Genomic DNA, 27,715 nt, shown 5'->3' with positions numbered 1-27,715 from the left:
GCCCCCAGGCCCCCGCGAATCTTAACGACTTTTCCTTCTTCTTCCGAGGCCTTAGGGCCCCCTTCTTGTATAGACTGACTTAATCTGTAATTAAATCTGTAATCAAATAAAGAGGAAATTTCTACGTTAGTTATGTTTGTTGTGTGTATGATACGAGGATGGTCTGTGCCACGGTCCTTCTGTGTCTTGGCTTGAACGAGGGCTCGTGCCCAGGTCCCAACCCCAAGCGGCGCGGGTCGGGGCTAGTGCCTGGGGAGATCCACGTGTCGAGACTGGCCAGGCCGGGAGCGTGGTGACCGAGGGTTATGGATGACCCGATTGTGGGCCTTTGCCGATTCCCCCCCGGAGTTCACCACGCCCCGGGGCACGGCTCGGTTCTGGGCCCCTTTTGGCGATTTTAGCCGGCCCGGGCCACCGAGAGCAGGATCGAGCACGAGCGTGCTAATTCAAGCCAAGATTCTTCAAAAGGAAACAATAGCACAGACACAGTCCTTAGGAAATCGAAAATGCTTTTATTGAAATACGGAAGAGAAAAAAGATAAGTATATGCATGTGGTAGCCCCCGGCCAGCCCTGTACGCCCGAGGGGGGGGTGCGGGGTTGGCCCGAGCCCGAGACATGACACCCGACCCCCACTAGGGGTAGAAGCGATGAAGGTGCTCGATGTTCCACGGGTTAGGCAGCTCTGTGCCGTCGCCCGTGGCCAGCCGAACGGAGCCCGGCCGGGGGACGCCGATCACTCGATACGGACCCTCCCACATTGGTGAGAGCTTGCTCAGTCCAGCACGCGTTTGGACGCGGCGTAGGACGAGGTCGTCGACGCAGAGTGATCGGGCCCGGACGTGGCGCTGATGGTAGCGCCGCAGGCTCTGCTGGTAGCGCGCGGCTCGAAGGGCCACGCGCCGCCTTCGCTCTTCCAGGTAGTCGAGGTCATCTCGGCGAAGCTGACCTTGATCAGCCTCGCAATACATGGTGACCCGAGGGGACCTCAGGGTGAGCTCAGATGGGAGGACCGCCTTCGCGCCGTAGACGAGGAAGAAAGGCGTTTCCCCGGTTGCTCGGCTTGGCGTGGTTCGGTTCGCCCAGAGCACCGCTGGCAGCTCCTCGATCCACGAGTCGCCGTGCTTCTTGAGGATGTTGAAGGTCTTGGTTTTGAGGCCCTTGAGGATTTCCGCATTGGCGCGCTCCACTTGGCCATTGCTTCTGGGGTGGGCGGGGGAGGCGAAGTAGAGCTTGATGCCCATGTCTTCGCAGTAGTCACCAAAGAGCTCACTAGTGAACTGGGTGCCGTTATCCGTAATGATACGGTTAGGCACCCCGAACCGAACAGTGATGCCCCTGATGAATTTGAGCGCGGAGTGCCTATCGATCTTGATGACCGGATAAGCCTCGGGCCACTTAGTGAACTTGTCGACAGCGACATACAGATACTCGAACCCGCCCGGGGCCCGCCTGAATGGACCCAGGATATCGAGCCCCCAGACAGCAAACGGCCATGAAAGAGGTATGGTCTGCAGGGCCTGGGCCGGCTGATGGGTTTGCTTGGCGTGGAACTAGCACGCCCTGCACCGCCGGACCAGGTCGACCGCATCGTTGAGAGCCGTCGGCCAATAGAAACCCTGGCGAAAGGCCTTGCCAACCAAGGTGCGTGAGGCGGAGTGGGCTCCGCACTCGCCTTCATGGACATCGGCGAGAAGCTCAACGCCTTGTTCCCGAGGAATGCACTTCAGGAGGACTCCGTTAGCCGTGCGCCGATAGAGGGTCCCCTTCACCAGCACGTAGCGCTTGGAGATGCGCCGGACGCGTTCACTCCCTTCGCGGTCCTCGGGTAGAGTCTTATCTGCGAGGTATGCCTGGATCTCAGTGATCCAAGCAATCAATCTAGGGGAGCTGGAAGCGCTCCCCTCGGGTCCCGAGGCCTGGACTCCGACGGGCCTCGGGGGCCATTCAGGCGCGTCCGTCTCCCCTAGGGGGTCGGGTCGCACCGACGGCTGGGCAAGCCTTTCTTCAAAGGCGCCCGGTGGGGTCTGGGCTCGCGAGGAAGCGAGCCTTGAGAGTTCGTCGGCGACCGCGTTATCCCGTCTGGGCACGTGCCGAAGCTCTATCCCGTCGAAATGGTGCTCCATACGCTGCACCTGGCGCACGTAAGCGTCCATCTGCGGGTCAGAGCACTGGTACTCCTTGGAGACCTGGTTAACGACCAACTGGGAGTCGCCTAATACCAGGAGGCGGCGGATCCCCAGTCCAGCTGCCACTCTGAGTCCCGCAAGGAGTCCCTCGTACTCCGCCATATTGTTGGTCGCCCGAAAGTCGAGGCGGACCAGGTATCTGAGGACGTCTCCGCTCGGCGAGGTCAACGTGACCCCCGCACCGGCACCCTGAAGAGACAACGAGCCGTCGAACTGCATCACCCAGTAGGCGGTGTGAGGCAGCTACGAGGGGCCCGAGCTGGCCTTGGGGACGGAGACGGGCTCGGGAGCTGGGGTCCACTCTGCCACAAAGTCGGCGAGGGCCTGGCTCTTGATCGCGTGGCGTGGTTCAAAGTGCAAATCGAACTCAGAGAGTTCGATTGCCCATTTCACCACCCGTCCAGTACCCTCTCGATTATGCAAGATTTGGCCGAGGGGGTAAGACGTAACCACTGTGACCCGATGCGCCTGGAAATAATGGCGCAACTTCCTCGAAGCCATCAGAATAGCGTAAAGCATCTTCTGGGCCTGAGGGTATCGGGTCTTGGCGTCCCGGAGGGCCTCGCTAACAAAGTAGACGGGCCGCTGCACCTTTCGGCGGGGCCGATCCTCTTCGCCAGGGGCCGCATCTCCGGGGCGCTCCTCGTCCGAGAGGCCACGCGGGGCGCACTCGGCTTCTGTGCCGACGACCTCGGGGTCGGAGGTGACAGGCGCGGCCTTCCCGCAGTGGCCCCGAGGCCATCCTGGAGGTCGGGGCGCCTAGCACCGTCGGACAAGCGGGCGGAGGGCCAGCTCCGGCCGTCGGGGGCCTCGGGCCGCCGTTCGGCTCAGGGGCCTCTCCTTCCTGCTCTCTCCCGGGTCGAGTCGACACAGGGTGGGGATGCGCGGAGTGAGGGTTGTCCTCGTCACGCTCCACGACCAACGCCGCGCTGACCACCTGCGGGGTTGCCGCTAGGTAGAGTAGCAACGGCTCATCTGGCTCCGGGGCGACCAGGACTGGGGGAGAACTGAGGTACGCCTTCAACTGAGTGAGGGCCCGCTCAGCCTCCTCCGTCTAGGTAAACGGCCCGGAACGTTTGAGGAGCTTAAATAGGGGTAGCGCCTTCTCTCCCAGCCTCGATATGAACCGACTTAGGGCGGCCATGCAGCCGGTGACGCATTGCACATCTCTAAGCTTGCTGGGGGGGCGCATCCGCTCTATAGCTCGTATCTTCTCGGGGTTGGCCTCGATGCCTCGGGCAGAGACCAAGAACCCGAGAAGCTTGCCCGCAGGCACGCCGAACACGCACTTATCGGGGTTCAGCTTTATGCGGGCGGAGCGGAGACTTTCGAAAGTTTCCGCTAGATCCGAGAGTAAGGTCTCTTGGTTGCGCGTCTTTACAACCAAGTCATCAACATAGGCCTCAACATTGCGTCCTAGCTGGCTACCCAAAGAAATTCGAGTAGTACGTTGAAAAGTAGGACCCGCATTCTTTAACCCGAAAGGCATTGTCGTATAACAATAAGTCCCTATGGGGGTAATGAATGCAGTTTTTTCCTCATCCTCCCTAGCCATGCGAATCTGATGATAACCAGAGTATGCATCTAGAAAACACAAAAGGTCGCACCCCGCGGTGGAGTCGACAATCTGATCTATGCGTGGCAGGGGGTAAGGGTCCTTAGGACATGCCTTGTTAAGGTCGGTGTAGTCGATGCACATCCGAAGCTTGCCGTTCGCCTTGGGAACGACGACCGGGTTCGCCAGCCACTCCGGATGGATGACCTCACGGATGAATCCGGCCTCCAGAAGTCACGCCACCTCCTCGCGGATGAAGGCTTGACGTTCCGGGGCCTGCCGCCGCACTTTCTGCCGGACCGGCCTTGCGCCTGGCCGCACGGCGAGACGGTGCTCAATCACCTCCCTGGGGACCCCGGGCATGTCCGCCGGTCTCCAGGCGAAGACGTCGGCGTTTGCCCGCAGGAAGGAGACGAGCGCGTCTTCCTATTTGTCATCCAGAAGACCACCGATTCGTGTGGTCTTGGACGGGCCATCGCCCAGGGCAACCTCCTTGACCGGGACCTCGTCGCACGTGATCATCCGCTGCCTCGGGGCGGCTGGGACGGAGGTGCTGAGCCTCTCGTCGCCGCCCGCGGGCTTGGACACCGCGGCGAGGTGGTCCGCGCGCTGCTCCATACAAGCAAGCGTGACTTTGAGGTCGCCATGGACGGTGATGGGGCCACCGGGGCCCGGCATCTTCATCTGGAGATAGGCGTAGTGGACCGCCGCCATGAACTTCACCAACGCGGGCCTTCCCAGAACCGCGTTGTAGGGCAGACTGAGGTCCGCCACATCGAAGTCCACCCGCTCCGTGCGGAAGTTGGCGGGACCACCGAAGGTGACCGGGAGGTCGATGTGACCCAGCGGCCAGGTGTGCCCCGGCATCACACCGATGATCGGCTGGGACGGCCGGAGCACCATCCCCGGGGCCTTGATGGCATCGAAGGCTGCGGGGGAAAGAATGTTGAGAGCTGCACCCCCGTCTACGAGGACACGCCCCAACTTCACATTGCAGACGGTGGGGGATACCACCATCGCGATCTGTCCTCCCCGAGCAACGCACGGCGGGTGGTCGGTCTGGTCGAAGGTGAGGGCAACCTCCGACCACCACGCCCGCCGCGTCGCCTCATGGGTAGGGGCCGCGGCCAGAAGCTCTCGTTTCATGGCCTTGAGGCTCCGGCGAGAAGCGTGAGCGCACGCTCCCCCATCGACGGTGGCGACGGTGGCCTCGGGCTCCTGGAACCCCAGGTCATCGTCGCCATCGTCGATGTCCTCGGCGGGGGCCTTCTGTTTGGCCTCACCTCGCCGATTGCCGGCGGGAGTCGCCGGGGCCTTGCCCTCACGGCGCTCCTGCCTCTTCTCCTCCTCCCACTTCCTCGTCCGCTCGGCCAAACTTTTGACCGCGCGGCAGTCCGCGAGGTCGTGGAGGGAGGTGTTGTGCACGGTGCACCACTTGCCAGTCGGGCGCTCCCTGCTGGGAGCGCCGGCCTCCTTCTTTTTGTCGCTCGCAGGCCTCCCCTTTCGGGGGGCCCGCGAAGCGCCCTCGACGGCGAGGACATGACCCTCGTCGTCGGAACAGGCCGACCTGTTCTTCCTCCTCCTGTCCCGCCGCCCTGATCGAGCGGCGGACTCGGGGACGGCCGGAGCTGCCACGCCAGAGCCGGAGGAGTTCCAGGTCCAGGCCTCCTCCTTGCGAGCCACACAGTCCGCGAGCTCAAAAAGCTGCGCGGTGGTCTGGGGCTCCTTGGAGGCGATCTTCTCGAGCATGCGGTTGTGCCGCACGCCCCCCCTGAACGCGTAGATCACCGCGTGTGCGGGGATGCATGGTATGGTGTTGCGGACTTGACAGAACCGCTGAACGTACGAGCGAAGAGACTCATCGTCCCTTCGCTGTACCGCGTGCAAGTCCGCATCTTCGCCTGGGCGCGGATATGTGCCCTGAAAGTTCGTGGTGAACTGCTGGCACAAATCCTCCCAAGAGTGGACCGACGCGGGTGGCAAGTTCATTAGCCAACCCCGCGCCTGACCCTTCAGGGCCATGGGGAAGAAATTCGCCATGACCCTGTCGTCGCCCCCGGCGGCCTCGATCCCAGTCGTGTAGATCTGGAGAAACTCGGCGGGGTTGAAGCTTCCGTCGTATTTTTCGGTGATGGTGGGCCGGAACCTTGGGGGCCAACGGACGTTCCGAAGGCTCGCCACAAAGGCTCGACAGCCGGCACCGCCAACCGGGGACACGGGGGGCCGGCCCCCGTGCCCGGACCGAAGTGGCGCTCCGGACGAGGAAGCGCCCTCCGTTGCGTGGGCGGCGCGACGATCGTCGCGCCGGCGCTCGATATCGAGCCAGGCATCTGACCCCCCACGCACATCTTGGGTCGGAGGCGTTGACGAGGGAATGGCGGACGAACGGTGGGCGACGGCCGCCGCTCGCCGCGCCCTCCGCCTCGACGACGTGGAGCCAGCGGCGGCAGCGCCAGAGGTCCCGGTGGCGGAGGACCGCCCGCCGGCACCTAGGCGCTGCTGCGCCATCATGACCAAGTCGGCCACGTCATCCAGCCAACGTCGGGCTGGAGTCTCTGGATCGGGGACGACGGGCGGGTGACGCAGGAGTGCGCCCGCAGCCTGGAGCGCGCCCTGGGGCGTGCCGCCATTGCCGTAGACGAGGCGACGACGCGCCCCGTCTCGCCGTCCTCCCCCGTCGTCCGTGGGCAGCGAAGTCGCGGATCCTCCGACCTCTCCGAGCACCTCCCCTCGCCCAAGATTTCGGCGAGAGGGGGACGGTGGGGTGCGAGCCCGACGGCGCGGGTTCTGCTCCCCGTCGTCACCACTAGCGTTCGGAGAGAGGCTGTGCGCCACTGCCCGTTCGGCCATTGGGCTGAGCGGGAGAAGCTTGGCGCACACGAAAGAGGACGAGGGCTTCGAATGACACGCGCGCCCTCTACCTGGCGCGCTTGATGACGGAGCTTGGGGCTCCTCACCGGGAGACCGCGCATGCCCCCCTTTGCCGGTTCGACCGGGGCGCTAAGTGAGGTTCTTCGCCCTCGTCGATCTGAGGATGTCAGCGAGAAGAATCGCGCAAGACACGGGCGACGTAGACAGGTTCAGGCCGCTGAGAAGCGTAATGCCCTACTCCTGTGTTTTGGTGGATCTGTGTATGAAGGAGTTACAGAGAGCTCGAGAGCGAGAGAGAGTTCAGGCTCTGGAACCAAGTGGCCGGAGTTCGAATCAACCAACCCCCCATTCGGTGGGCAAGGTCCTCCTTTTATATCTCAAGGGGATACCACATGCACCACTCCTACCTACTCTTCTTTAGGATGGGGACCCACCCTATCTTGACCAAAACTTGGTTCGCGCCTTCGCCCGGAAACTAAATCACAGCTTGTCCTTCAGTGAGGCTCAGCGCCGTCACTCGCCCGACACAGGGGACAACCCTGTCATTCCTTCATTAATGGGCGAAGATTTGCGATGGCCGCTGTCCGGATGACCCTCCGATGGGATGGGTCATACCTACCTCCACTCCGCTGAAAGCAGATGCAACGTGGGAGCATGGTTGCCTGCCAATGACGTGACCGGCGTCAGACCAGTCACAAACCGGTCATTCTTGTCCACCGCACGTCAGTTTAGCATGCTGCACGTCTGCCCTTCTTCATACAATGACTTCCTTGCAATGGTTGCGATGAAGCCTGGAATGTATCTGGCCGGGACTGACATACCAACTCCAGGGGTTAGCACGCCGGCTCCGGCTAGGGACGAGCGCCTGGAGGCTCTCATCATTCCGACGGGACGGGGCGAGGCGTGTGACAGGCCGCCTGTTGCCACCTAACCCGCGATCTGACCGGTCTGTGACCGGTCACACACTGCGACCGGTCACGGACCGGATAAGCGTGCGCTGCGCCGCATTAAATGCGGCGTGGCGCGCTCGTCCAACCCGCAGTAAATGCGGTTAGGTGAGCGCCGCTGTGCTCACCTAACCCACACACGTGGTGCCAATCCCACAGGGGGTCGGGGCGCCCCAGCCCTCGGGGCCGAAACGGGAGCGGCCCGACCCCTCGGGGAGACAGAGGGAGGGGTGGCCACGTCACCCTCGGGCCCGACCCCCCCGAGGGGTTCGGGCCACGTGGGTGACCGCGGCTGCCCAATCCGCTAGTCATGATACCCCGGTTCCATGTCACCGACAACAGTAGCTAGCTCTTTCGAATAACCCTTATGATTACATACTTATCTTTCCTTCCTCTCAGATATAGCTTGAATCACTATTCAAGTATATGTGTAATATACAAAATCACAAATAAAACATTGAAATAGAGTAAACACATCTAATATTGCTATTGCTAGTGTTAGGATTATTAGGAGAGGGCAGTGGAAAAATAACTTTGCAAAACTACTCCGATACTTTTTAGTTTGGTCTTACCTATTCTTGCAGAAAAGATATATTCTAGACGATGTTGCTTCAAACTCCTTCAAGTTTTGCTAAATTCTATGTGTTCAAAGCATTTGTTTACATATCCTGAGGTATCAAACTAGTCATCCACCACAGTTTGATGCATAATCCATTTTACTTAAGTTACGATTTGGGTCTTACACCTTATCCCTCACACATGATTTTCCTTTCCTTTTTTGCAAGACCTATGGGCATGGTTTACCCATATGTGTGATGCACGCAATGTATATTAATTATAGCCCTTTAATGTAATTTCAATGCTAATTTGTCTGTTTATGTTCTTAGTCTCTTAATTTTTACATAGTTTATCGAGTTTTCAGGTGACCTTTACTATTTATTGTTTTATTATTTTGTTCGTACCCTCAATTTTATTAAGATTGGTAACGAATCTATTGCCTAGGATAATGGTGTTGGTCCTGGAGAGGATCTGGAACAATTTATCCTAAAAATTCCCCATGACAAATTCCATATGCATAGCTTAAGTTTATTATCGAGGAAAAAAACTTGTAAGTTCATATTTTTCCAAATGTATTATACCGTTAGTGTTACCCCTGTATATCTGTTATATTTTTGTTCTGAGAAGGTTGTTTTTGTTGATTTAATGCGTGCATTTTTTTTCTGAGCTGATTTGGGAACTAAACTATGTAATTTGTGCCTCAAGAAAAAAGATAACCTATCAAATAAACGCCATCCTCCACTGGGTAAACAAGTAAACAACTGGATAAGCATATAAAGCATATGGGTTCAGTATGTCACCACAACCGGTAAGTTTTCTCCCTTGCTACAATACTACTATTGCCTGTTACGTAATTATGCATCTCTATCTTATCTGATGACTACATACCCATTGGTTATCACATTTCGTAAGCAAATTAACTCAAGAAAACTTTAAAAGGGTTGTTGTAAAAGATCACGAGGTCTCAAATCCACATCGATAAAACAAAGATACCGGCACAAGTTAGAGCTGGCATATGTATCCCTTACACATCATCACCCAGTGTTCTGCGCGCTCGTCGACACACCACCAGTAAGCCTCACGCTTCACCAAAACTGCCTCGTGTCGGCATCAATAACACCAAGATGACACAAAATGCACACCATGTCCACCATATCTCCTTACACGTCGTCCAGCCGGTGCGATACACCGAAAAACCATCACGTACGCTTCGTCCGATCCCGGGCTCGTCGTGTGTATATTGGTAAAAACTTGGACGACACCATAGAAGGCATAGCTAAGCGGCCACGATGGGCTTGTTTGGTAGAGCTCCAACTCCTAAATTTAGCTTCAGGAGTTGGATCTAGAGTGGAGTTGTGGAGCTGCCTAAATCCAGCTCCACCTCTATAGTTCATTTTATGAGAGAGGTCCACTCCCATTTTAGATAGAACTGAAACTGTTTGGTTGAGCTCCAGGTGGAGCTGGAGCTGGGGTTGTGCCAATCAAGCCCACTGATACATTGTTGTTCCATGCCAGCATGCCTTTTATCTCTTTTTTTCTAAAAGAGAATGTTTTTATGCTGCATTCCCCATGTGTGTTTCCTTCTAAAAACGGCTTTTCCCTCCTCGTCTTCTTCCTCTTCGCCTCCTCCTCTTATACCCATCTCCATTCCTCCCCCATCGGCCATGCTCAAGCAGCAGCAGCAGCAGCCATCGCCCACACTCGTCGGAGGGCGGCGTTGCATGGACCGCGGCGGCGGCAGTGGCGGCTCGATGGGGCTCATCGCCTTGGCTCTCGCGTCCACCGGCATCATCATCATCTCCTACTCCCTCCACCGCCGCTTCCTCGCCGACCTCAAGCTCTCCATCGGTGAGATCGATCGATCGAACTACAACCAAAATCACCATAGACCAATCGAAATCGATACTAGCATTCAACTTCTTTTTCATTCTTAGCGCGAGCGCAGCAGCAGCAGGAGCAGCAGGAGCAGGAGAAGCCGCAGCGGCCGCGGGAGAGGACGAGGAGGGTGCGGTTCGCCGCCGACGTGGTGGAGCCGTCGTCTGACGGCGACGAGTACCGCCGCCGGTACGTCGCCGGCCGCCCCTCACCGGCGATGGGCAACTCCTCCTCCTCCTCACCACCGGCTAGGCCTTTCGCTAGGCCTCGACGCGTCATGCAATCACACCCAGCTAGCTAGCTAGCCTCGGATTTGCAGGAAGAAGACGAAGCTTGCAGAGTTTGCAGTGGCAGTGGCAGCTAGATGTGATCACTACTACTAGCTGTTTGTATCTTAGCTTTCGTTCTAGCTAGCAGTAAGAGTTTAGAATACTGCGATAATAATCAATAAACCAATAAGCAACTCCCAGCTTCGAATTTGATCGGTTTTGGTTTTAGTTAATTTATTATTACCTGTAAGGATTATGTTTCGATTCAGTTTACATTAGTTAATTAATTACTTCGATTGATCTGCGATGTCTCTGATCCTGGAGAGGTTGGATTCTTGGGGACTCTCTGTGTGTCTGAGCTTGTGGTATTTGCGACATGTGCGTATAGAGATTAATTCTTGTGGTGTGTGGTGATTTCCTGGCTCGTTTGGATTCTCTTCTTTTGTGGTTGATCATGGATGGTGTAGGTGAAAGACTGGTAATTAGCTGTAAAGTATTTTCCTATTCTGAATTCATCCTTGAGAGTAAGATCTGCAACTTCCATTTGCCAATCACAGCAAGCATTTTTGGCATATATATTGGACTAAACCAGGGCATTGATCATTCAGCTAGTAATGGGTCTCAACAGCAATAAAATAAATATGAGAATAAATACAATAGGGTAAAATATGCTATAAACTTTTTTTTCTACTATTGATGCAAAAAAACACTGCACCAAAGTACCAAACAACTTAATCTTGCACCACTCACAAGTTTTGAGAAAGGTATACCTATTTTGCCAAAACAGTGGGTGCCATTCTTTCCTATGATTCCTGTGCTACCTATCCATTCTTCTTCAATGATTACAGATTGCATTTGCCATGAAGAAATGCACCTCTTTGCTCACTGGAGAGAAACTGAAGAGAAAAAAAATTACTTGAACCAGTCTTGCCGAGGAAATTCCTATTATCAATTTGTCATCGACCAAACCATTGTAGCAAAACTGTGGGAGTTCACTGTTGAGGAAGCTCCTTCCTGCAGCCTGCCTGACAAGACCCAAGATGGTAAGTTTAGTAGCTTGATTTGCAGGCCCTGTACACAGGATCAAGGTATCAAGGACGATACACCAGTTCAACAATGAGACATTACCATGTCGAGGGAGTGCATACTCTCAAGATTTTGAAGACTGTAGGGGATCCTCGTTATGCTTTGTGATCAGATCATAGTTCATGGATGCTAACTGAGAAATGTTCTGTTTACAAAGGAAAAGAAAAAAAAAACTTACTAACCGAGAAAAAGATTCAAATATCGTGGGAACTTCAGGTGAGGGTTACCTTGAATGAGAAATTGCTGAAAGAATATTTCACTGACAGTGATGGAGCTCCGAATTCTTCCATGCTACCAAATTCATCCGCCTGTTAATGTTTTTTAGAAAAGGTTAGAGGTATGAGGTGTGGGCTACATAATGATTTGGATGTCTAAATCAGAAGGGGGATTTTAGAGGGATTGATCTAGCATACATCTTCCTCATAATCACAACTGTGTGGACTACTGCCACAACTCATGCTACTAGTTTCACTTCTATCGTCGTAGTCGTTAGAGGCTACATTCACTTGGTCGTCCCATGTGTGACGACAGGCAAAATAACTTGTATCATATTCATCATCTGTAGAAGGAATAAATGCAGCCTACAAAAATTGAATCCAGTTCAGAAACTTCTTTGGAGGCAGTTTTTTGAGGTTCCTGTTTTTCAGACTGCCCATTAGTTTAGCTTCTAACCTGTTGTCTGGCAATCATATCCCAATTTATATCTTTGAAGAAAGGATGAGCCTTTACCTGCTCTAATAGCATATGTCAGTTAGTGGTGTGTACATAAGAGGTATAACTGGAATACGAAAAAGGAAAACGAGTACCTCTCCAGCACCAGTTGCTCCTAATCTTTGTACAGGGTTTTCAATTAGCAACCTGACATGAAAGTTAACTGAGTTAAAATAGCATCTGTAGAATGCAGATTTGTTGGACATTTAACACTACAGATTCACCAAGAAATACCGATGAACAGAAATAAACGGTTGATAGCAATTATTTCCAAAATAATAATTTTCTGACTTACTTGTCAATCAAGTCATATGCTTCGAAACTCAGTTCCTCTGGTACTTGTGGCCAAGGTATTTCCCGATTCATTATATTATCAAATATTATCTGTAAATAAACAACATTGTTATGTTACTGCTGGAAGACCTTTGATAGACCATAAGCATCGAGACATTGGAGTAATTAAATGACAAACTGGCTCTAACTAATATTCGTCTTCTTCAGTAAATAAATTCTCTCTCTTAGAATGGTTCCAACAGACAACCAACATGTTAGTAGTACCAACAAATTAGTTAGAGCCAGCTTGTCACTATATTATCAAACATGCCCCGTTCGTTCCCTGACTTGGGAGAGATATTTTTGGCGCACTCAAAACAAGAAAGCTCATTAGCACCTAATTAATTAAGTATTAATTATTGTAAAAAATTAAAAAATGGATTTATTTGCTTTTTAAAACAACTTCTATATAGAAACTTTTTGTCAAAAATACATCATTTAACGAGGAAGTTGAAGTTGGAATTGAAGAAATAGAACAGAGCCTTAGAGAGGATAGAAGACTACCTGCGGATGCTCAGCGTTGAATGGAGGAATTCCCACAAGAAGCTCAAAGAGAATGACGCCAACTGACCACCAATCTGCAGTTGGACCTGCATGTAAGAGTGCCATATATTTTAATAGAAGATGCATTTTCACTTTTCGATGAAGGTAAACATAAGTTATATGTAATAAATTCAACACCCTAAAGTACTGACTTAAACATTTTAAAGTAAATGTAAGTTCTACGAAAAAGATGCAAACAGACCATGGGTCATCCCTAGCAGTATCTCAGGGGCCAAATAGTCTGGAGTACCCACAGCTGCCTGTTTTTGCCTTTGCTCTCGCTTTTGTGCACGTTGTTCTGCATCTGCAGGTTGATGATCACCAACAAGAACATTGCTGACATCTGGACCAGACAAATCATCGGTGCTATTGATAAGACCAACTTTTGATAGCCCAAAATCAGTCAACTGCACGGAAATAGACAACCGCCTTCATTCTATTGCATGAAAAAAATACTTATAAGACTTGAAAGTACAGCAACAATTTTCCTCAGACAATCTAATCATCAGTCACCGATAACAACACTAAACACATAAGAACCTAATAGGTAATAGGTATTGAAAGAAAAGAAATAAGAAGGTAGTATTACCTTTATATGGCCATCACGGGAGATCAAAAGGTTATCGGGCTTCAAATCACGATGAATCACATTCATAGAATGCAGATACTCCAAAGCAAGAACCTACAGATAGAAATAAAAATGCCTACGATTAAAACTTTTAAAATAAAGGAATGGCTAAGGATGGACCTTTCTGATTTAGTTGTTTGTAAAATACTTTCAGGAAATAAAAGACACTCATAACTTACAAGTTCAGCCATATACGTCCTTGCCATATCTTCATCTAAACAACCTAGGTTTCTCAAGAGGGAATACAGATCTCCTCCATTCAAGTACTCCATAACAAGATAAAGGTTTTCCCTACATGTGAAGGAGTAGAAAAATCGAACCTGTCCATTACAGATTGAAGTTAAATGAAATCCAATATTTCATTTTACTTAACATTCGAAGTACTTACCACAAATGGGTTGCGAGCTGATATTAAGATATCACGTTCTGCCAAGATGCTTTCCACTGCATTCTTGCGGATCATATCAGCCTTTTTGAGCACCTGGATTCAAGATGAAACCATCAGGATAAAAGCCACCACTGAAGCTAGCAATTCAATTATGTAAGTGCTATATTTTTTTTATCCTAGTCTATTCTTTTTCGCCGGGCCGGCGAATTATCCTAGTCTATTCATTTGAAGAGTTCTCTAATAATCTTGAAGCAAAGCATCCATTTAGTTTCATCAAAATTCAAAATTCACACTAAAAGGATCTCAAACACTTTCCTTTTCTCAACAGAAGGAGAATTAAAAAGCCAAAATTGATTATTTTTAAGTTTATACTCTTATTGCACTTGATCCAGAAGGACACTACTACATTGGCACAAATAAGAATCTGAAGGCCCAGTGTAATGACCATTACCTTGATGGCAAAAAGGTCTCCTGTTACCCTTTTCTTTGCAAGAAACACACGCCCAAATGCACCACGGCTGATTGGCTTTATAATTTCAAAGTCCTCAATTGAGGTACGATCTTTGAATTTACCATTCATCTGGCTTGTTCTCGAGCTTACACTACTCTCCATAGGACCATCTTCGTCTATTGAACCTAATGAATCAGTGTTTGAGTCCTCTATTTGTCCGCATAGTTGAATAAATTTCTCCCTGAGAAGCCATAATGTTAACGAGACACTCAGGGCTATATTTTCAGGTAGTGTAATTTGAGTAATGAAACAGCAATGCGTATATCGCTGCTAAGGACAAATAAATCTGAAGATGCTAAGGGGCACAAACACATGTAAAACAATTAAACTGGCATTGCACTTACTGTAGTAATTTAGCTATCCTTCTTCCAAATGTCTCCACAACAAGGGCATCCACTTTTCTTGTGTCAATGACAGCATTTAGATCTTCTAGATAAGAGCTCAAGTCCTCAAGCGAGTTGTACTCAGAGTTTTTTATTCTCTCGATGCCTCTAGCAATAGTCATTAAGCTTTCAACCTGCCAGTATGGTAAACTACCAGTCTAGATCACTGAAGAAGCAAAATTTAACATAACCTCAAAAGAATAATGTTCCAACTAACATTCTGACAAGAACAGAATTTAATGAAACAAGGATCAGTATTAAGTTGATATGCACAAACCTGCTGAAAGTTCTCTAGTTCCACGAATGCCTTGTGTTTAGTCAGCTGTGACTCTGCGTGGCTAGTTCTTGGTGTCAGCAATGGTGACTGTGGCATGCTGCCTGACGCTGGTGTGAGTGCTCCCTGCCAATTTCACCAGCAAAATGTCCACAATCCATATGATCAAAACAGAGCAGTTATAATTGTTTCTTCGAAGGATACTATTGTTTGAGGAAGAAGAGGCAACTACCTCTGAAAACAACTCTGTCGATGGCACTGTCAACAGATGAGACAGAATATCATGATCCATGGATCCATCGGATTCCGTTAAACTCGACGTGCTACCTCTTGCAGTCTCATTATGATTACATTCTGCAGTTTGCGGGCTCTTCGATTCAAAGCAACCCAAAACCCTCCCGAGCACCTCGGCAACCCTCTGCAGCCGCTGGTCCGTATTCAGGCCCTTGGAATCACACCGATCAGCTAATGTGCACACTATGAAGTGCCCTTCTGCGCATACCATGGGGATCTCAAAGTCACAGATCCTGCATATCATCCTCGGCTTCCCGTCGACGATGATCTGCTGAGCCTCTGGGAACCCAGATGGAACCTCGAGCTTCACAGCAGAGTCCCCAAGATATGACAATCCGTCGGGGTGAATGCTAGCCGCGTCAATCCTCTCGACGATCTCATCCACGGCGACCTTGTTCCTCGTAATGGCCTTCTTCTTTGTAGGGGTGGTCTTCTCCTCCGTTGTCGGTTCCGTAACCTTGTGCAGGGTCTTCTCGGCAGGGGATGGAAGCTTCTTCCAGGATGAGATCTTGCCGCCGCTGCCCGGGGAATCGCCGCCGGTGTCTGACGAAATGACACGGCCCGCCGAGAAGTCGAGGGTGAGTTGCTTGTGCTCCAGCATCCTCCGCCTGATGAGCCTCTCCTTGAGCTCGGTCAAGCTGGAGGTGCTCTTGCGGCCGAGCTCGCTGGAGCCGCCGGCGACCTTGAAGGGGTAGAGGCCGAGGTCGCTGAGCTGGTGCAGGCTGAGGACGTGCTGCTTGTCGTCGGCGGCGACGTATCCGCCGCCTTCCTTGCGGAACTGGAGGAGGCGGGTGCAGCGCGTGAGGATGAAGAGGACGCGGGTGTGCGCCTGCTTGAGGACGCCGGCGGTGAGCTCCTGGCGGCGGTCGTCGAGGCCCTGGACGATGCACTCGCACTTGACCCAGAGCTCCTCGGGGCTCATCTCGGCGCACCGCTGCGCGACGACGAGCAGGTCCTCGAGCGCGACGCGCTCCTCGTCCCCGTCGGCCTTGTCGAGCGCGCCGACGAGGTCCCCGGCGAACACCCCGAGCTCGGCGTCGACCTCCTCCTTGAGCCTGATGAACTTTGTCCTGATGGCGCCGATGAACTCCTCCGGGCTGTTCACGCACCCGCGCGGCTTCCGCTGCTGCAGCGGGTGGAGGAGCGGCCCGCGAATGTTGAGCTCGTGCGAGAAGCTCTTCACGTCGGGCGCCCGCTTCCGCCGCCCGCTCGTCGCCCGCAGGATCGCCCTGAACCGCGGCGAGTCCATCTCCCTCCCGCTCGCATCCAGCATCAACCGCCGCGCCAACCCACCGCCGCCGCCGCCGCTGTCCTTCTGCTGCACCAAACAAAACCACCCGGCGTTACATCGAACACCTCATCTGCATCCACCACCAACCCCGCGATCGCAAACACCCAACACCCATCTCGTCACCTTACCTCCATGATCGATCGCGATGCGACGCCTCCGAGACGCCCAAGAAGAAGCAAATCAAAATCAAAATCAAATCAAATCAAACCCGCGGGGGGCTTCGTCTCGCGCACGTCGCCGCCGTGTTCTTCGCACTAAAATAGCAAACGCCCCATGCAAAAATGTGGCGCACTAGTGGCGATCCGATCAAAAACAAAAAAAAAAAACGAAAAAGAAAAATAATTTAACGAATTTACAGTCTCCCCCTCCGCTTCCCGGGTAATTGCGACTGGCACGTGGGCCCCACAAACCGGTAAACGGTCGAGCGGTTTAACGTGTTCCTCGCCGAGGAATCCGGGTGGGCCCGCGAACCCGTCATGGTATATATGGGGTTCGGTCGCGCAACCGCTTTCCCACCTCTCTCTCTCGCATCCTATCTCGGCCGTCGGTTTTCCGCCGCACGAATCTCGAGGAGGGAGGGAGGGAGGGCAACGGCAACCCAGCCCCCGCCGCCCGCCATGGCCGCAGTGGCACCGATCGCCATGCCCGCGCGGGTGCACCACCACCACCACCACCACCGCCGCGCGTTGGCGGCGTCTCCGGCGGCGTTAGCGGCGGCGGGGAACGGGTTGTCGGCGACGAGGAGGGTGAGGAGGTCGCCGGCCGTGGAGATGAGGCGGGAGCGGGAGCGGCGGCGGGCGCGGGAGCAGCAGCCGCGGTGCGGGGAGGTGGCGGGCGGGACGGCGGCGGAGTGCGCCGCGGTGTTCTGCTGCTTCCCCTTCGCCGTCGTCGAGCTCGTCGTCCTCGCGGCCGTCCGCGCTCCCGCCGCGCTCTGCCGCCGCGCCGTCCGCGGTGGGCGCCGACGCCGCGTCCGCTCCACGAAGCCGAAGGAGACGGGCGCCATGGACATCGCCTCCCCGAGGTCGCTGGCCGCCGCGGCCGCCAAGGCCAGGAAGGTGGACGCCGATTTCCCGGCCACGCCCAAGGCCGAACACCTCGTTGACATGGAGAAGGAGGTGTGGGCGAGCTTCTACGGCGGCGGCTTCTGGAGGAGCCCCTCACAACGAGAGGACAGGAGGTGATCGCCGCCGGCGACGGCGCCGCCGCCGCCGCCCTCTTCTTCTTCTCCTTCACCACGGTTGTTGGTTTCTTGGCTTTTCTCCTCCCTTTTCTTGGGAAAAGAGAAGACAGATAACTCGATCTTGTGATTAATTTAGCCGCAATTGACCAATTTTTTTTGGCAATTGGCTGTGTTCTTCTCTCTTTCCAAAAATTTTGTCGATTGGGAGGAAAGAAAAGAAATTGATAGGGAAAAAACAAAATTGTGGAGTCAGATTGATGCCTGCTCGATCGTTGATGTGTCCTCTTCTTTGCCGTGCCGATGATCTCCATTCCATTGTGCTTTTGTTATTTTGGTTTTGATTATACAGGTGAAAGAATTCATTTATCATCGTTATGTCGATTATTCGTTGATTCACACGCAGTTAATTTCATGTTAAGATAAAGGAAAAGAACAGTTAATTTAATTTGTGAAAGTTTATGGGGATTCTGGTAGATTTTGTGCGATGGTAAGAGATGGTAAACCATTATTCGGATTCTACATAGTTACTCCATTCGTCCAAGAAAAAAAAATCCTAGCTATGAAGCACATGTTCAGAATTTGATTTTTTTTTAAGAACGGCCGGAGGGTGTAATCAAGAAAAAGATTGCATACTTGCACTGCGTGTTTGGGGTTTCAATTTGATATAGGATTGCATAGCATCGCGGTTCCTATTGAAGTTTGATCATTGCCAATTGAAATTTTTGATCGCCGCATCGTTATATATGTGGATAGCAATTTATAGTTGAAATCTGATATATCTTCATACTTGTATATTTGATTCATGCTTGTTGACTCTTTAAACCATGGAATTTTTACTTTATATAAAAAAAGTTTAAAACAATTTAGTCTTCTTGTTTATCTTGCGCCACAAAAATTATCACTTGATTGTCAGTTCATTCATAGATTATTCACTTGATGTTCTTTCGGAGATTGTCACATGATGATTATGTGGGATGACCAATCCTCAAGTGCATTCCGAGTGTATTGTGTATATACTCTGCATTTTCAGTGTGCTGAATACTTGCATTGCTAATATTCTTTTGTGTACAAACTAAATAATTCATTGTCAGATAAAAAAACAATTATTTGTTAAGTGCACTGCATGCTTTTTCATCAACTAGAAAAAGAAAAGAATGCATGGGTTCATCTTTCGATCATCTTCTGGAGCTATTTTGAAGCAAACATCAAACACAGCAGCCACCGCGCTCACATCAGATGATGGATGATCGAGCTGAACTAAGAGTCTAAGACCTTTCTGTACTTTGCACTTTGTTTTTGAAGTCTGTACTTCTTATGTTTGTCTGAAGCTTTGTAAAACTGTCCCACCATTAATATATACTACCTCCTTACACAAATGTATGACGTTGGTTTGAGCTAACCAACGTCAAACAAAAAAAATATGGTAATGGTTATAAGGTAGAGTCTCTCCACCTTTTTACCTTAAAAACTATTTTTGAAGCGAACTGTGGTTTTTAGCTAGCTTTTAAACTCTGTTTGTGTAATTTTCTAGCGGGCACTTTTTTAGCCAAAGGTATAATAATCATTGTTGCCTCTCTTCTGATCTCAAGAATACTTGCTGAAACTATCAAAAACGAAAAAGGAAAACGAGCCGAAGAAACCGCAGCAATTTTACGTGGGCTTGGACGGGAATGCAGCCTCAGTGCGGCCCATGTATGCTGGCCCGGAAAGGAATTGCGGCCTCGGTGTATCCCATATTAATTGGGCCGGAAATAAAGGAACAATTGCTGTTTTGCCACTCCTGGGCGCCCTATTTGGCAGTATGACACTGAAAAGGAGCTAATTGCTCCAATGCCACTAGAATGAACAAAAATTCATTTGAGATGCCACTGTCGTTTCGTTCCGTCAATGACCGTTAACTGCTCTATAAAACTTCTATTGACCGTTAAATTTCCCCTCATTTCGGTAAACCCTAGATCGATCCCTCCATGGGCGTCGGCGGCATCCCGATGGGTGTCGGCGGCGGGTTCCGGTGAGCAGGGAGCTGCAGCTGTGTCCTGGAGGGCGGAGCGCAGTGGGTCCAGCTAGCTGAGCGGAGCGCGGCGGGTCTTGGCGGGCGGAGCGGCTACGGCAGCGTCCCGGTGGGCGTCCGGCTGCGGCGGGGTCTCGGCGAGCAGGTCCTAGCGGACGGAGCGGCTGCGTTTGCGTCCTGAAGTCGAAGCGTGGCAGGTCCTGGAGGACGGAGGACGAGGGGCCCAACCGGCTACAGCGATGTCTCGACGAGCAAGTTGCTACGGCAAAGCTTAGCGAACAGGGCTGACATCGAGCTGTGAATTCATCGAGCAGAATGGAAACGAGTGAAGTTGTAGCCCCGAATAGGTACTAATCTTGTAAATTTGCTTTCTTTCCGTCCAGTGGGTTGGTTGATTAGGTTTTCTTCCATGCTATGTAGGGGCAATTTAATGAAAATTTTGGTTAGCGTCCGCGCTTTCTTTAGCATGCCAGATGGTAAGCCGAAGAGATACATAGATCGCAGAGAAATTCCAATTTATATTAATCCAGATCGGTATTCCTTAATGGATTTGAGTGCTGACTTAGCAAAGTCAATAGACTGGGGTTCTAGGCAGTTGATTTCTTTTTGGTATCCTGATCCAGATTGTAATGATGAGGAGTACATTGAGGTTCGAACAGATAAGCATTTGTGGAGATTGTTGGTACGACATAAACCACAAAATTTGCTTCGATTGCATTGTCAAGTAAATGATTTAGAGGGTCCTATTGCTGTTTCACCTTCAAAAAACACATTGGAAAATCAGAAATCACAAGATCGGACACCATGTACTCCTCCTCAATGCATTCCTTTGCTAGCTGAGCAGACCCAACCAACACAGGAGTGTACACCAAATGAGTGTGCAAAAAATGAGTGTGCACTAAATAAGTGCCCACTACTTGAGAGTCCAAAGTGTGCAAGCAAGAAAAAGACTGCAGCTAATGTCAAAGATGGGTTGGTTGATGTAGACTTGGGCACTAAAAATTCAGGGTTAGATGCTGAATCCTTAGGGTCTAGCGATGATTCATTAGCTGTGGATAGTAACAGTAGCTACACAAGTGCCGATGATTCTTCTTCATCTGACTCAGATTGTGAATATGAACCAGAGAGTTGTTCTGAGGACTCTGAAGTAAATGATGATGTTGACTCTGATACTGATGATGAGGTAGTTTACACACATGATATTGACAAACCATGTGTTGATGAGGGTACATTTTTCCAAATTGTCAATCAATGCAAAAAAGCTTTTACACACCATGCAGTTCTGAAAGCTTATGGCTTTTTTACTAAGAAGAAGGACAAAACAAGGTTGATTCTTGTTTGCAAGAGGGCAAAAGAAGAGAATTGCAAGTGGAGGATTCATGCTTCATGCAAGAGAGGCACCAAGATTTGCCAGGTAATTGAATTTGTGTAATCTAATTTTGCTATGTTCTGAACCTTTCAATCATCTTTAATCTTGCCATTTTGATTTGCAGATAAAAAGAAACAAAATTGAACATATATGTTCATCTGTTAATAGGTCAGGAGAAGACATGGCTTCAAGCAGTTGGGTATGTGACAGAGTTATCGACATGCTTAGAGAGAAACCAAGCTTGGGGCCAAAGGAGTTGCAGGAAAGGCTAGAGCGGAAATATCACATTACAGTTGGATATGACAAGGTTTTTAAAGGGAAAGAAAAGGCACTAGAGAAATTGTTTGGCAAATGGGATGATAGCTATGCTTTGCTGTTTACTTTCAAGGAAGAGCTATTGAAGTCAGCGCCAGGAAGTAAAGTTCAGATTGATATCGAAGAGCATAATGGTCAGATGTGCTTCAAAAGGTTATTTATAGCTCTCAAACCTTGTATTGATGGGTTCCTACTGGGCTGCAGGCCCTATATTGCCATGGACAGTACACATTTAGTTGGAAAAAATAAAGGTCAGCTTGCTGCAGCTGTAGCCATTGATGGAAATAATTGGATGTTCCCGGTTGCTTTCGGTGTCATAGAGACAGAATCCATAGAAAGTTGGACTTGGTTTGTTCAAAACCTTCAATCAGCCATTGTGTCACATCCTGATTTTTTTTGTTTTAGGATTTATAAATTATTTAATAAATTATTATTAGAATTCATTTTAAAAGCCTTGAAAAGATCTAATTTTAAATAATAAATCCCAATATAAAATAGGGCCAGATAAAATTTCATTAAATACTTTGCTTAATTCTATAATTCCTAGATTTTTCTGGGATTTATTTGAGCTAAGGAAGTATTTTTAATAAATGGAATTGCATTTCATGAATAATTTAAATTGGAAAAGGTTTTAAAAGTTCTCTTTTGGCTTTGGGCCGAAAGTCGGCCCAAAACCGCTCTCTCTCTCTCTCCCTGGCCAAAGTCGGCCCGCAGCCGAGCCGCCGCCCGCGCGCGCGCTCCCGCTCGCTGACAGGTGGGGCCCACCTGTCAGTCTTCGTCTTCCTCCGGCCGGCCGCCACCCGAACCCTAGCGCCGCGTCGTCGTCGTCTCCTTCCAAATTCAGCCGCGCCTTTCCGTTTCCGGTGAAATCAATAGAGGGGAATTGATCCCCGGGACCCCTTCTACCCTTTCTCTTTTGGAATCGTCGGCTAAAATCGTTTGGAAATCCGTGGATTCGATCTCGAATCGGATTCGTCTCTCTCCCCGAACCCTAGACCTTCCTTCGCCGTCGCCGGTCGCCGTGGGCCTTCGCCGCCGCCTCCTAGCCCCTATAAAAGGACCCCCAAGCCCGCCGCTACCCGCCGCCACCCTCGCCTTCGCCTCTCGTCGCCGGTAGAGCCCTAGCTCCGTGTAGCCTAGCGCCGCCGCTCCAGCCGTGCGTCGCCGTCGCTCCAGTCGTCGCCGTCGCTCGGGAAGGCCGCCGTCGTGGTCGCCGTCGCGTCGCCGTCCTCGTCCGCCCCTTCATTGTTGCTGTAGACCGCCGGAGCCTCGCCGTCGTCGTCAAGCCGAAGGTCGCCGCCGTTTCTTCCTCGACGCTGTCGCCGTCCGTTGATCTTCCGCCGTTGCTTTGGTCACCGGTGAGTTCGCCGTGCCATCCGCTACCCGTAGGTGCTCTCCGTTCGCGCCGCCGCGCCGTCGTTCGCCGGCGAGCATGCGCGCCCGAGCCGCCGCCGGTGGTGACGTCATCGCTGGCGTCATCGTCGTCGTCTCCCGTGAGCCGCCGTAGACCCGATCAATCTCGGCCGTCCGTTTTGGATGGATCGATCTCGGCCGTCCAAACCCGTGAACCGCCGCCGTGCACCCGGTCCACCGCAAACCCTAGCCGCTGACGCAATAATTCCCTTTTCCTTTTCAAAAATAATTCATTATTGCATCATAATTCAATTAAAATCTAAATAAATGATTTAATCCGATTTAATCTTTGAAAATTCATAACTAATTCATCTTAGCTCGGATTTAGTTGGTTCAAGTCTCTAAATTTTTCTAAAATTGAGATCTACATGTTAAAAATATCCACCTGTACTGTTCATGCTTGTTTATGTGCTGTTTTGGTGTTTTTGCTCTTTTCTGTTTAGATTCCGACGTTTCCGGAGAGTCCGTTTTCGCAGGAGAAGAATTTGAAGAGTTCCAAGGCCAGCAAGGCAAGTCACACAGATCCCAAACAACCCTTTGAGCATGTTGATCCCATTTAAAGCTATTGTTTCTATTCAACTATTGCATTTATTTTCGAATGTCATTGGGTGGAAATAACCTATTGTTTGTTATAGCCCTTTTGTTCTTGATTACTTTATTCCTTGATACCTTGGGTGATTATAATTGGACTAGTTGAGCTTTATATATATTGGTTCAACTAGATATTAGATATAATTGCTTAGCCATGCTTAGAAACATTAGCACACTATTGGGATAACTTATGACTCACTATTATTTAATGATGGCTTAATGATAGTTCACGATGGTCAATCGTGATTGGTTACTTAATTACTTGCCAACTAAAATATGATTAATGGTGGGTTGTGAGCACATGGTTTTGAAGGTCGTGCTCATGGCAATTAAGGACCGGTTCGCGAGCTACTGTTGTGAAACATTAACCGTGCCAACCATAAGCCAGCGTGGGCAACGGCTTTACCTTTTGTATAGCATGGTTCATTGCGGAGCACCAGACTGAGAAGTGGCGGAGATAAGCCCACGGGGGTCGCTGGGGAGTCCATACCTTGTTTATAAGGGGGTGATTATGATCCGGGAACGGTGCACTGTGGTGGATTGTGTTGTGCGAGGGGTACTGTCACAGCTCCTTTCCGAGGTACCGTGGTGGTATTGAGGCACATGGTGACATGTTGTGGGGCTGTGTCTTGTGGGTACAGTGGTACACCTCTGGCCAGAGTAAAACTATTCGAATAGCCGTGCCCGCGGTTATGGGCGGGTTGAGCAATGTTTTTCGTGATTAGTCTCACACCTCTTATAATAATTATGGATGTTATACCTGGTAATAATTTGCTTAGCTCCTGGTTTGGAGTTAGATCTGTACAGCCGGGTATGGTTGTTCAGGATGGTTGGGCCTGTGCAGCATGGGTGTGTTGTTCAGTGTTGATTAAAATTTCTGATTAATTACTCCACTGTTTTACTTCTCTTAAATGTTTTGCTAAATGCTGCTTTTGCAAATGAGCCTATATTATGCCATCCTTTGGTATCCTTGTGCACTTGCATTTTTGCTGTGTGGCTTGTTGAGTATGTCATATGCTCATTCTTGCAATAATCAATCAACCTCAGTTGAAGAAAAAGGATCCAGAAGGAGAAGACGTTTGGCTTATACCCCAGTTGAGCTGCCTGTGGGAGTGGAGCTGAAGCCATCGCTAGACCGTTATTCCGCTGCTGTTTTCTTTTCTTTTGTAAGTGTGTAACGTTATTATTATGATGGATTTGTATATTAAATTGTCAGTTTGTGTACCTCGGCTGATTCCTGGACGAGGATTTTATGCACAAATAAGTTCGGAAATTACTAGTGAATTTCCGGGCGTGACACATTGGCCATCCTTCAGGTTTAGTCATTAGCTCAGATGCATGCAAGGGCTTGGAAAATGCAGTGAGAAGTGTCTACCCCATAGCTGAGCATAGGGAGTGTTTTAGGCACCTTTGGAAGAACTTCAAAAAGAAGTTCCATGGAGCAGTATATGCGGAGAACATGTAGCCAGCTGCTAAGAGTTATACAATGGCTGGATTCAACAAGCATTATGATGCCATCAAGATGCAATCACCACAGGCAATCCAATTCCTCAATGACAACCACCCTATGTTGTGGAGTAGAGCGAAATTCTCAGAATTGTCCAAGGTGGACTATATCAACAATAACTTGTCAGAATCCTTCAATAATTGGATAAAGGACTTGAAAGATGTGCAGATTGTAGACATGATCGATAAGATTAGGCAAAAGATAGTGTCCAAGTTCTGTCATAGAGCAGAAATTGCAAGTAAGATGGAAGGAGTCATACTGCCAAGTGTGACTAAAGATCTCAATAAACAGAGCATAGGGCTAAAGAAACATAAAGTTAGTAGGGTCACACTAACTACAGCTGAAGTGACTATCCCTGATAACCAAGGTATGGAACTAAGGTATGCAGTAGACTTAGATAGCCAAACATGTAGCTGCAGAGTATGGCAAATGTGTGGCAAACCTTGTACACATGCTATTGCTTTCATTACTTCAATCAGAGGTGCATCAATGCACACATATGTGGATAAGTACTTCTCTGTAGAGAAGTTGCAGCTAGCATACTCTGTAGTGTTTAGGCCCATAATAGGGAAACACCAATGGGAATTTGTGGATCCTGGCTTTAAGTTACAAAAACCTAGACTAAGGAGGAAGCGTGGAAGGCCAAGGAAAAACAGAATCAAAGCTTCAGATGAATCTGGACAAAATACAAAGCACAAATGCAAAGAATGTGGAGGATTTGGTCATAGAGATAAAAACTGCCAGGGAGGAGAGGTTGCAACAAAGAAGAAAAGGAATACAATGTATGCCACTTTCATTTCTTTGTACATCATAAGTGTATTCATTTCAGTCTAATGATTTATTACATGCAGGACTAAGAGCAACTCAACCCCTGAAATGGATTCAGGGCAGGGAAGCAATGACCCTTCCATCACTGTCCAAATGCCACCAAAAAAGGCAGGAAGGGCTAAAAAGGACAGTTGCACTACATCTTCTAGGTTAGTTTAAATTTATTCAAACTAAAAATACTAACTACATCTTATGTGCTAATTACTCTAGTGCTAATTAGTCTTTTGTTTGCAAACCTTGAACAGTGCTATGCCAACTCCAAACATTCCCAGGCCAAGAAAGGTTGGAAGGAACAAACCAACTCCAGATTCCATCTAGTGTTGTCTTCCAATCTGATGGAACTCAAAAGTGGCAGTAGATGATGATGCTCTATGATAGTCTATGAAACTAATCTGTGTTTTGTTCTTGGAGCCCTTTGTTCTTAAGTACTGGAACAAAATGTGCTTTTGTTATTTAATGTCTCAGTCGCTTGAACCATGGTATGTTCTTTAAGTACTGGAACAAAAATGTGCTTTTGTTATGTAATGTCTAAGTCACTTGAACCATGGTGGCTATGTTCTGATGAAACCAGTTGTGTGCCTATGTGCAAGTTGATGATGTTTGATTCATGTATGTTTATGGATTGCTCGCTTACATTTGAGCTAGTGCTAATAGAATCATATTTGTTGAAAAATCTTATTCATTAATTAAATATAAACAAAATGACCCATCCTGTTAAAAAATACAAAATAAATCTAACGTAAGGACCATGGTACAATTATGCATATAAAAAAATAAAATAAATGTCCTGCAACCTCAAAAATATAATAGGAAAAAAATATCGAAATAATACCATTCTTCACAAAAGCTTGCGTCATTTATATCCAACTACCATCGGTTGGCAAAGAAACACAAAAATCCGTAATAAGGGCAGACTGGTAATTGCTCCAATCTAACGTGTAGACTAACCGTCTTAACGACAGAGTGTCATTTTGGCGTGCCCAACTGTGAAACCAGTGGCATTCTACCAATTGATGAAAAACCAGTGGCAGAATGACAAATACGGTAAACCCTAGTGGCATTTGAGCAATTGCCCCGGAAATAAAATGCGAGTTACGTGCTGCCCATTAAATTTGGTGGGCTTAGTAGGCCTTTTTATCTGCGAATAAGTCCACTTACCTTCCCTCATCTTTACGCCGGATTTAATTGGCATCCCTAAACTGCAATACCAAAAATCTTAAACACCAACTTGCAAAACATGGTTAAATTAGGTCTTTTGGGTTTCACGGACGTGGCAAATTGACCTGGTCCACTTGTGTTGGCTAGGCGTTTACATGACAAAAACAAAAATGGGCCCGACGTATCATCCTCACCCTCCTTTCCTCTTCTCTCACTCCTCTCTCTCCCTCCTTTTTCTTTCTCTATCTCTCCCCCTCGTTACTCAGGGCGAGGAGAGTCTCCGCCATCACCAGACTCCTCCCCTCCTCCACTTCACCTCCTTGTACGCGCGTTGCCGATGAGTAGGTTAACCGCGCGCGCGCATGGCGTGGACGGGACAGGACGCCTGGAGTGGTGATGAGGAAGCAATTTAAGGAAGGACCACCACCACCGCTGGACTCCCCCCCCCTCCATCTCTTCGCCTCCTCAGGATGGGGCTCCTTTCCTCCCGAGTCCACCCATGCTACCCTCTCTTCTCGTGTGAGTGAGCCCTAGTCTCACGGAGGACGGTGCGTGAGCAGGTTCGAAGGGGCTGCAACTAGCTTCTTCCATGATTGGCCTACATCCCATCTCAAATCTAAGGTGTATTCCTTCTCGTC

General features: G+C 49.8%; 4 protein-coding genes across 11 annotated transcripts; 3 read left to right on the top strand and 1 right to left on the bottom strand.

The window, feature by feature from the left end:
• Window positions 1–9,696: 9,696 nt before the first annotated feature.
• LOC4352822 (uncharacterized) lies at window positions 9,697–10,570 on the top strand. The gene is made up of 2 exons (XM_015763934.3): window positions 9,697–9,967; window positions 10,054–10,570. The coding sequence occupies exons 1-2, from the start codon at window positions 9,784–9,786 to the stop codon at window positions 10,293–10,295; spliced, it is 426 nt and encodes a 141-aa protein (XP_015619420.2). The 5' UTR covers window positions 9,697–9,783; the 3' UTR covers window positions 10,296–10,570.
• A 308-nt stretch (window positions 10,571–10,878) lies between these two features.
• LOC4352821 (probable serine/threonine protein kinase IRE) lies at window positions 10,879–17,006 on the bottom strand. 2 transcript variants are annotated; one of them, XM_015763589.3, is made up of 17 exons: window positions 16,834–17,006; window positions 15,353–16,729; window positions 15,124–15,246; window positions 14,808–14,980; window positions 14,404–14,644; window positions 13,953–14,045; window positions 13,744–13,884; window positions 13,526–13,618; window positions 13,139–13,343; window positions 12,898–12,983; window positions 12,356–12,444; window positions 12,156–12,207; window positions 12,022–12,078; window positions 11,763–11,930; window positions 11,577–11,657; window positions 11,392–11,494; window positions 10,879–11,288 (listed from the first exon to the last, which is right to left on the bottom strand). In XM_015763589.3, the coding sequence occupies exons 1-16, from the start codon at window positions 16,837–16,839 to the stop codon at window positions 11,414–11,416; spliced, it is 3,066 nt and encodes a 1,021-aa protein (XP_015619075.1). In that variant the 5' UTR covers window positions 16,840–17,006; the 3' UTR covers window positions 10,879–11,288; window positions 11,392–11,413. The 2 variants fall into 2 exon arrangements, with proteins under 2 accessions (XP_015619075.1, XP_025877654.1); XM_026021869.2 differs by having other exon boundaries at window positions 10,879–11,284; window positions 16,834–16,980.
• Window positions 17,007–17,214: 208 nt separating this feature from the next.
• LOC4352820 (uncharacterized) lies at window positions 17,215–18,137 on the top strand. The gene has a single exon (XM_015764052.3). It carries the CDS (start codon window positions 17,323–17,325, stop codon window positions 17,884–17,886), a length of 564 nt encoding a protein of 187 aa, XP_015619538.1. The 5' UTR covers window positions 17,215–17,322; the 3' UTR covers window positions 17,887–18,137.
• Window positions 18,138–19,823: 1,686 nt separating this feature from the next.
• LOC107278682 (uncharacterized) lies at window positions 19,824–26,516 on the top strand. Of its 7 annotated transcripts, XM_015762836.3 has the most exons (8): window positions 20,071–20,243; window positions 20,317–21,310; window positions 21,390–21,733; window positions 23,437–23,502; window positions 24,632–24,750; window positions 24,901–25,873; window positions 25,943–26,068; window positions 26,165–26,516. In XM_015762836.3, the coding sequence occupies exons 1-4, from the start codon at window positions 20,212–20,214 to the stop codon at window positions 23,480–23,482; spliced, it is 1,416 nt and encodes a 471-aa protein (XP_015618322.2). In that variant the 5' UTR covers window positions 20,071–20,211; the 3' UTR covers window positions 23,483–23,502; window positions 24,632–24,750; window positions 24,901–25,873; window positions 25,943–26,068; window positions 26,165–26,516. The 7 variants fall into 7 exon arrangements, with proteins under 7 accessions (XP_066162684.1, XP_066162678.1, XP_015618322.2 ...); XM_066306587.1 differs by having other exon boundaries at window positions 19,824–20,243; window positions 24,632–25,873; XM_066306583.1 differs by lacking the exon at window positions 24,901–25,873 and having other exon boundaries at window positions 21,390–21,831.
• Window positions 26,517–27,715: the final 1,199 nt, after the last annotated feature.

This window comes from Oryza sativa, chromosome 12 (genome assembly GCF_034140825.1).
Source record: "Oryza sativa Japonica Group chromosome 12, ASM3414082v1".
Classification (NCBI taxonomy): Eukaryota; Viridiplantae; Streptophyta; class Magnoliopsida; order Poales; family Poaceae; genus Oryza; species Oryza sativa.
Note: the sequence above shows the minus strand (reverse complement) of the source record. Positions and strands in the feature narration are given on the sequence as shown.

Bases quoted from the DNA above. Each gene is read 5' to 3' on its own strand.
- LOC107278682 (XM_066306581.1), top strand. From the start codon at position 20,212: ATGGAAACGAGTGAAGTTGTAGCCCCGAATAG. The intron at 20,244-20,316 runs GTACTAATCTTG...CATGCTATGTAG, and splicing joins GAAGTTGTAGCCCCGAATAG to GGGCAATTTAATGAAAATTT. The intron at 21,311-21,389 runs GTAATTGAATTT...TTTGATTTGCAG, and splicing joins GAGGCACCAAGATTTGCCAG to ATAAAAAGAAACAAAATTGA.
- LOC4352821 (XM_015763589.3), bottom strand. The intron at 13,619-13,743 runs GTAAGTTATGAG...TTCTATCTGTAG, and splicing joins GGACGTATATGGCTGAACTT to GTTCTTGCTTTGGAGTATCT. The intron at 11,495-11,576 runs GTAACCCTCACC...CTTTGTAAACAG, and splicing joins TCAGCAATTTCTCATTCAAG to AACATTTCTCAGTTAGCATC.
- LOC4352820 (XM_015764052.3), top strand. From the start codon at position 17,323: ATGGCCGCAGTGGCACCGATCGCCATGCCCGCGCGGGTGCACCACCAC.
- LOC4352822 (XM_015763934.3), top strand. From the start codon at position 9,784: ATGCTCAAGCAGCAGCAGCAGCAGCCATCGCCCACACTCGTCGGAGGG. The intron at 9,968-10,053 runs GTGAGATCGATC...TTTCATTCTTAG, and splicing joins CGACCTCAAGCTCTCCATCG to CGCGAGCGCAGCAGCAGCAG.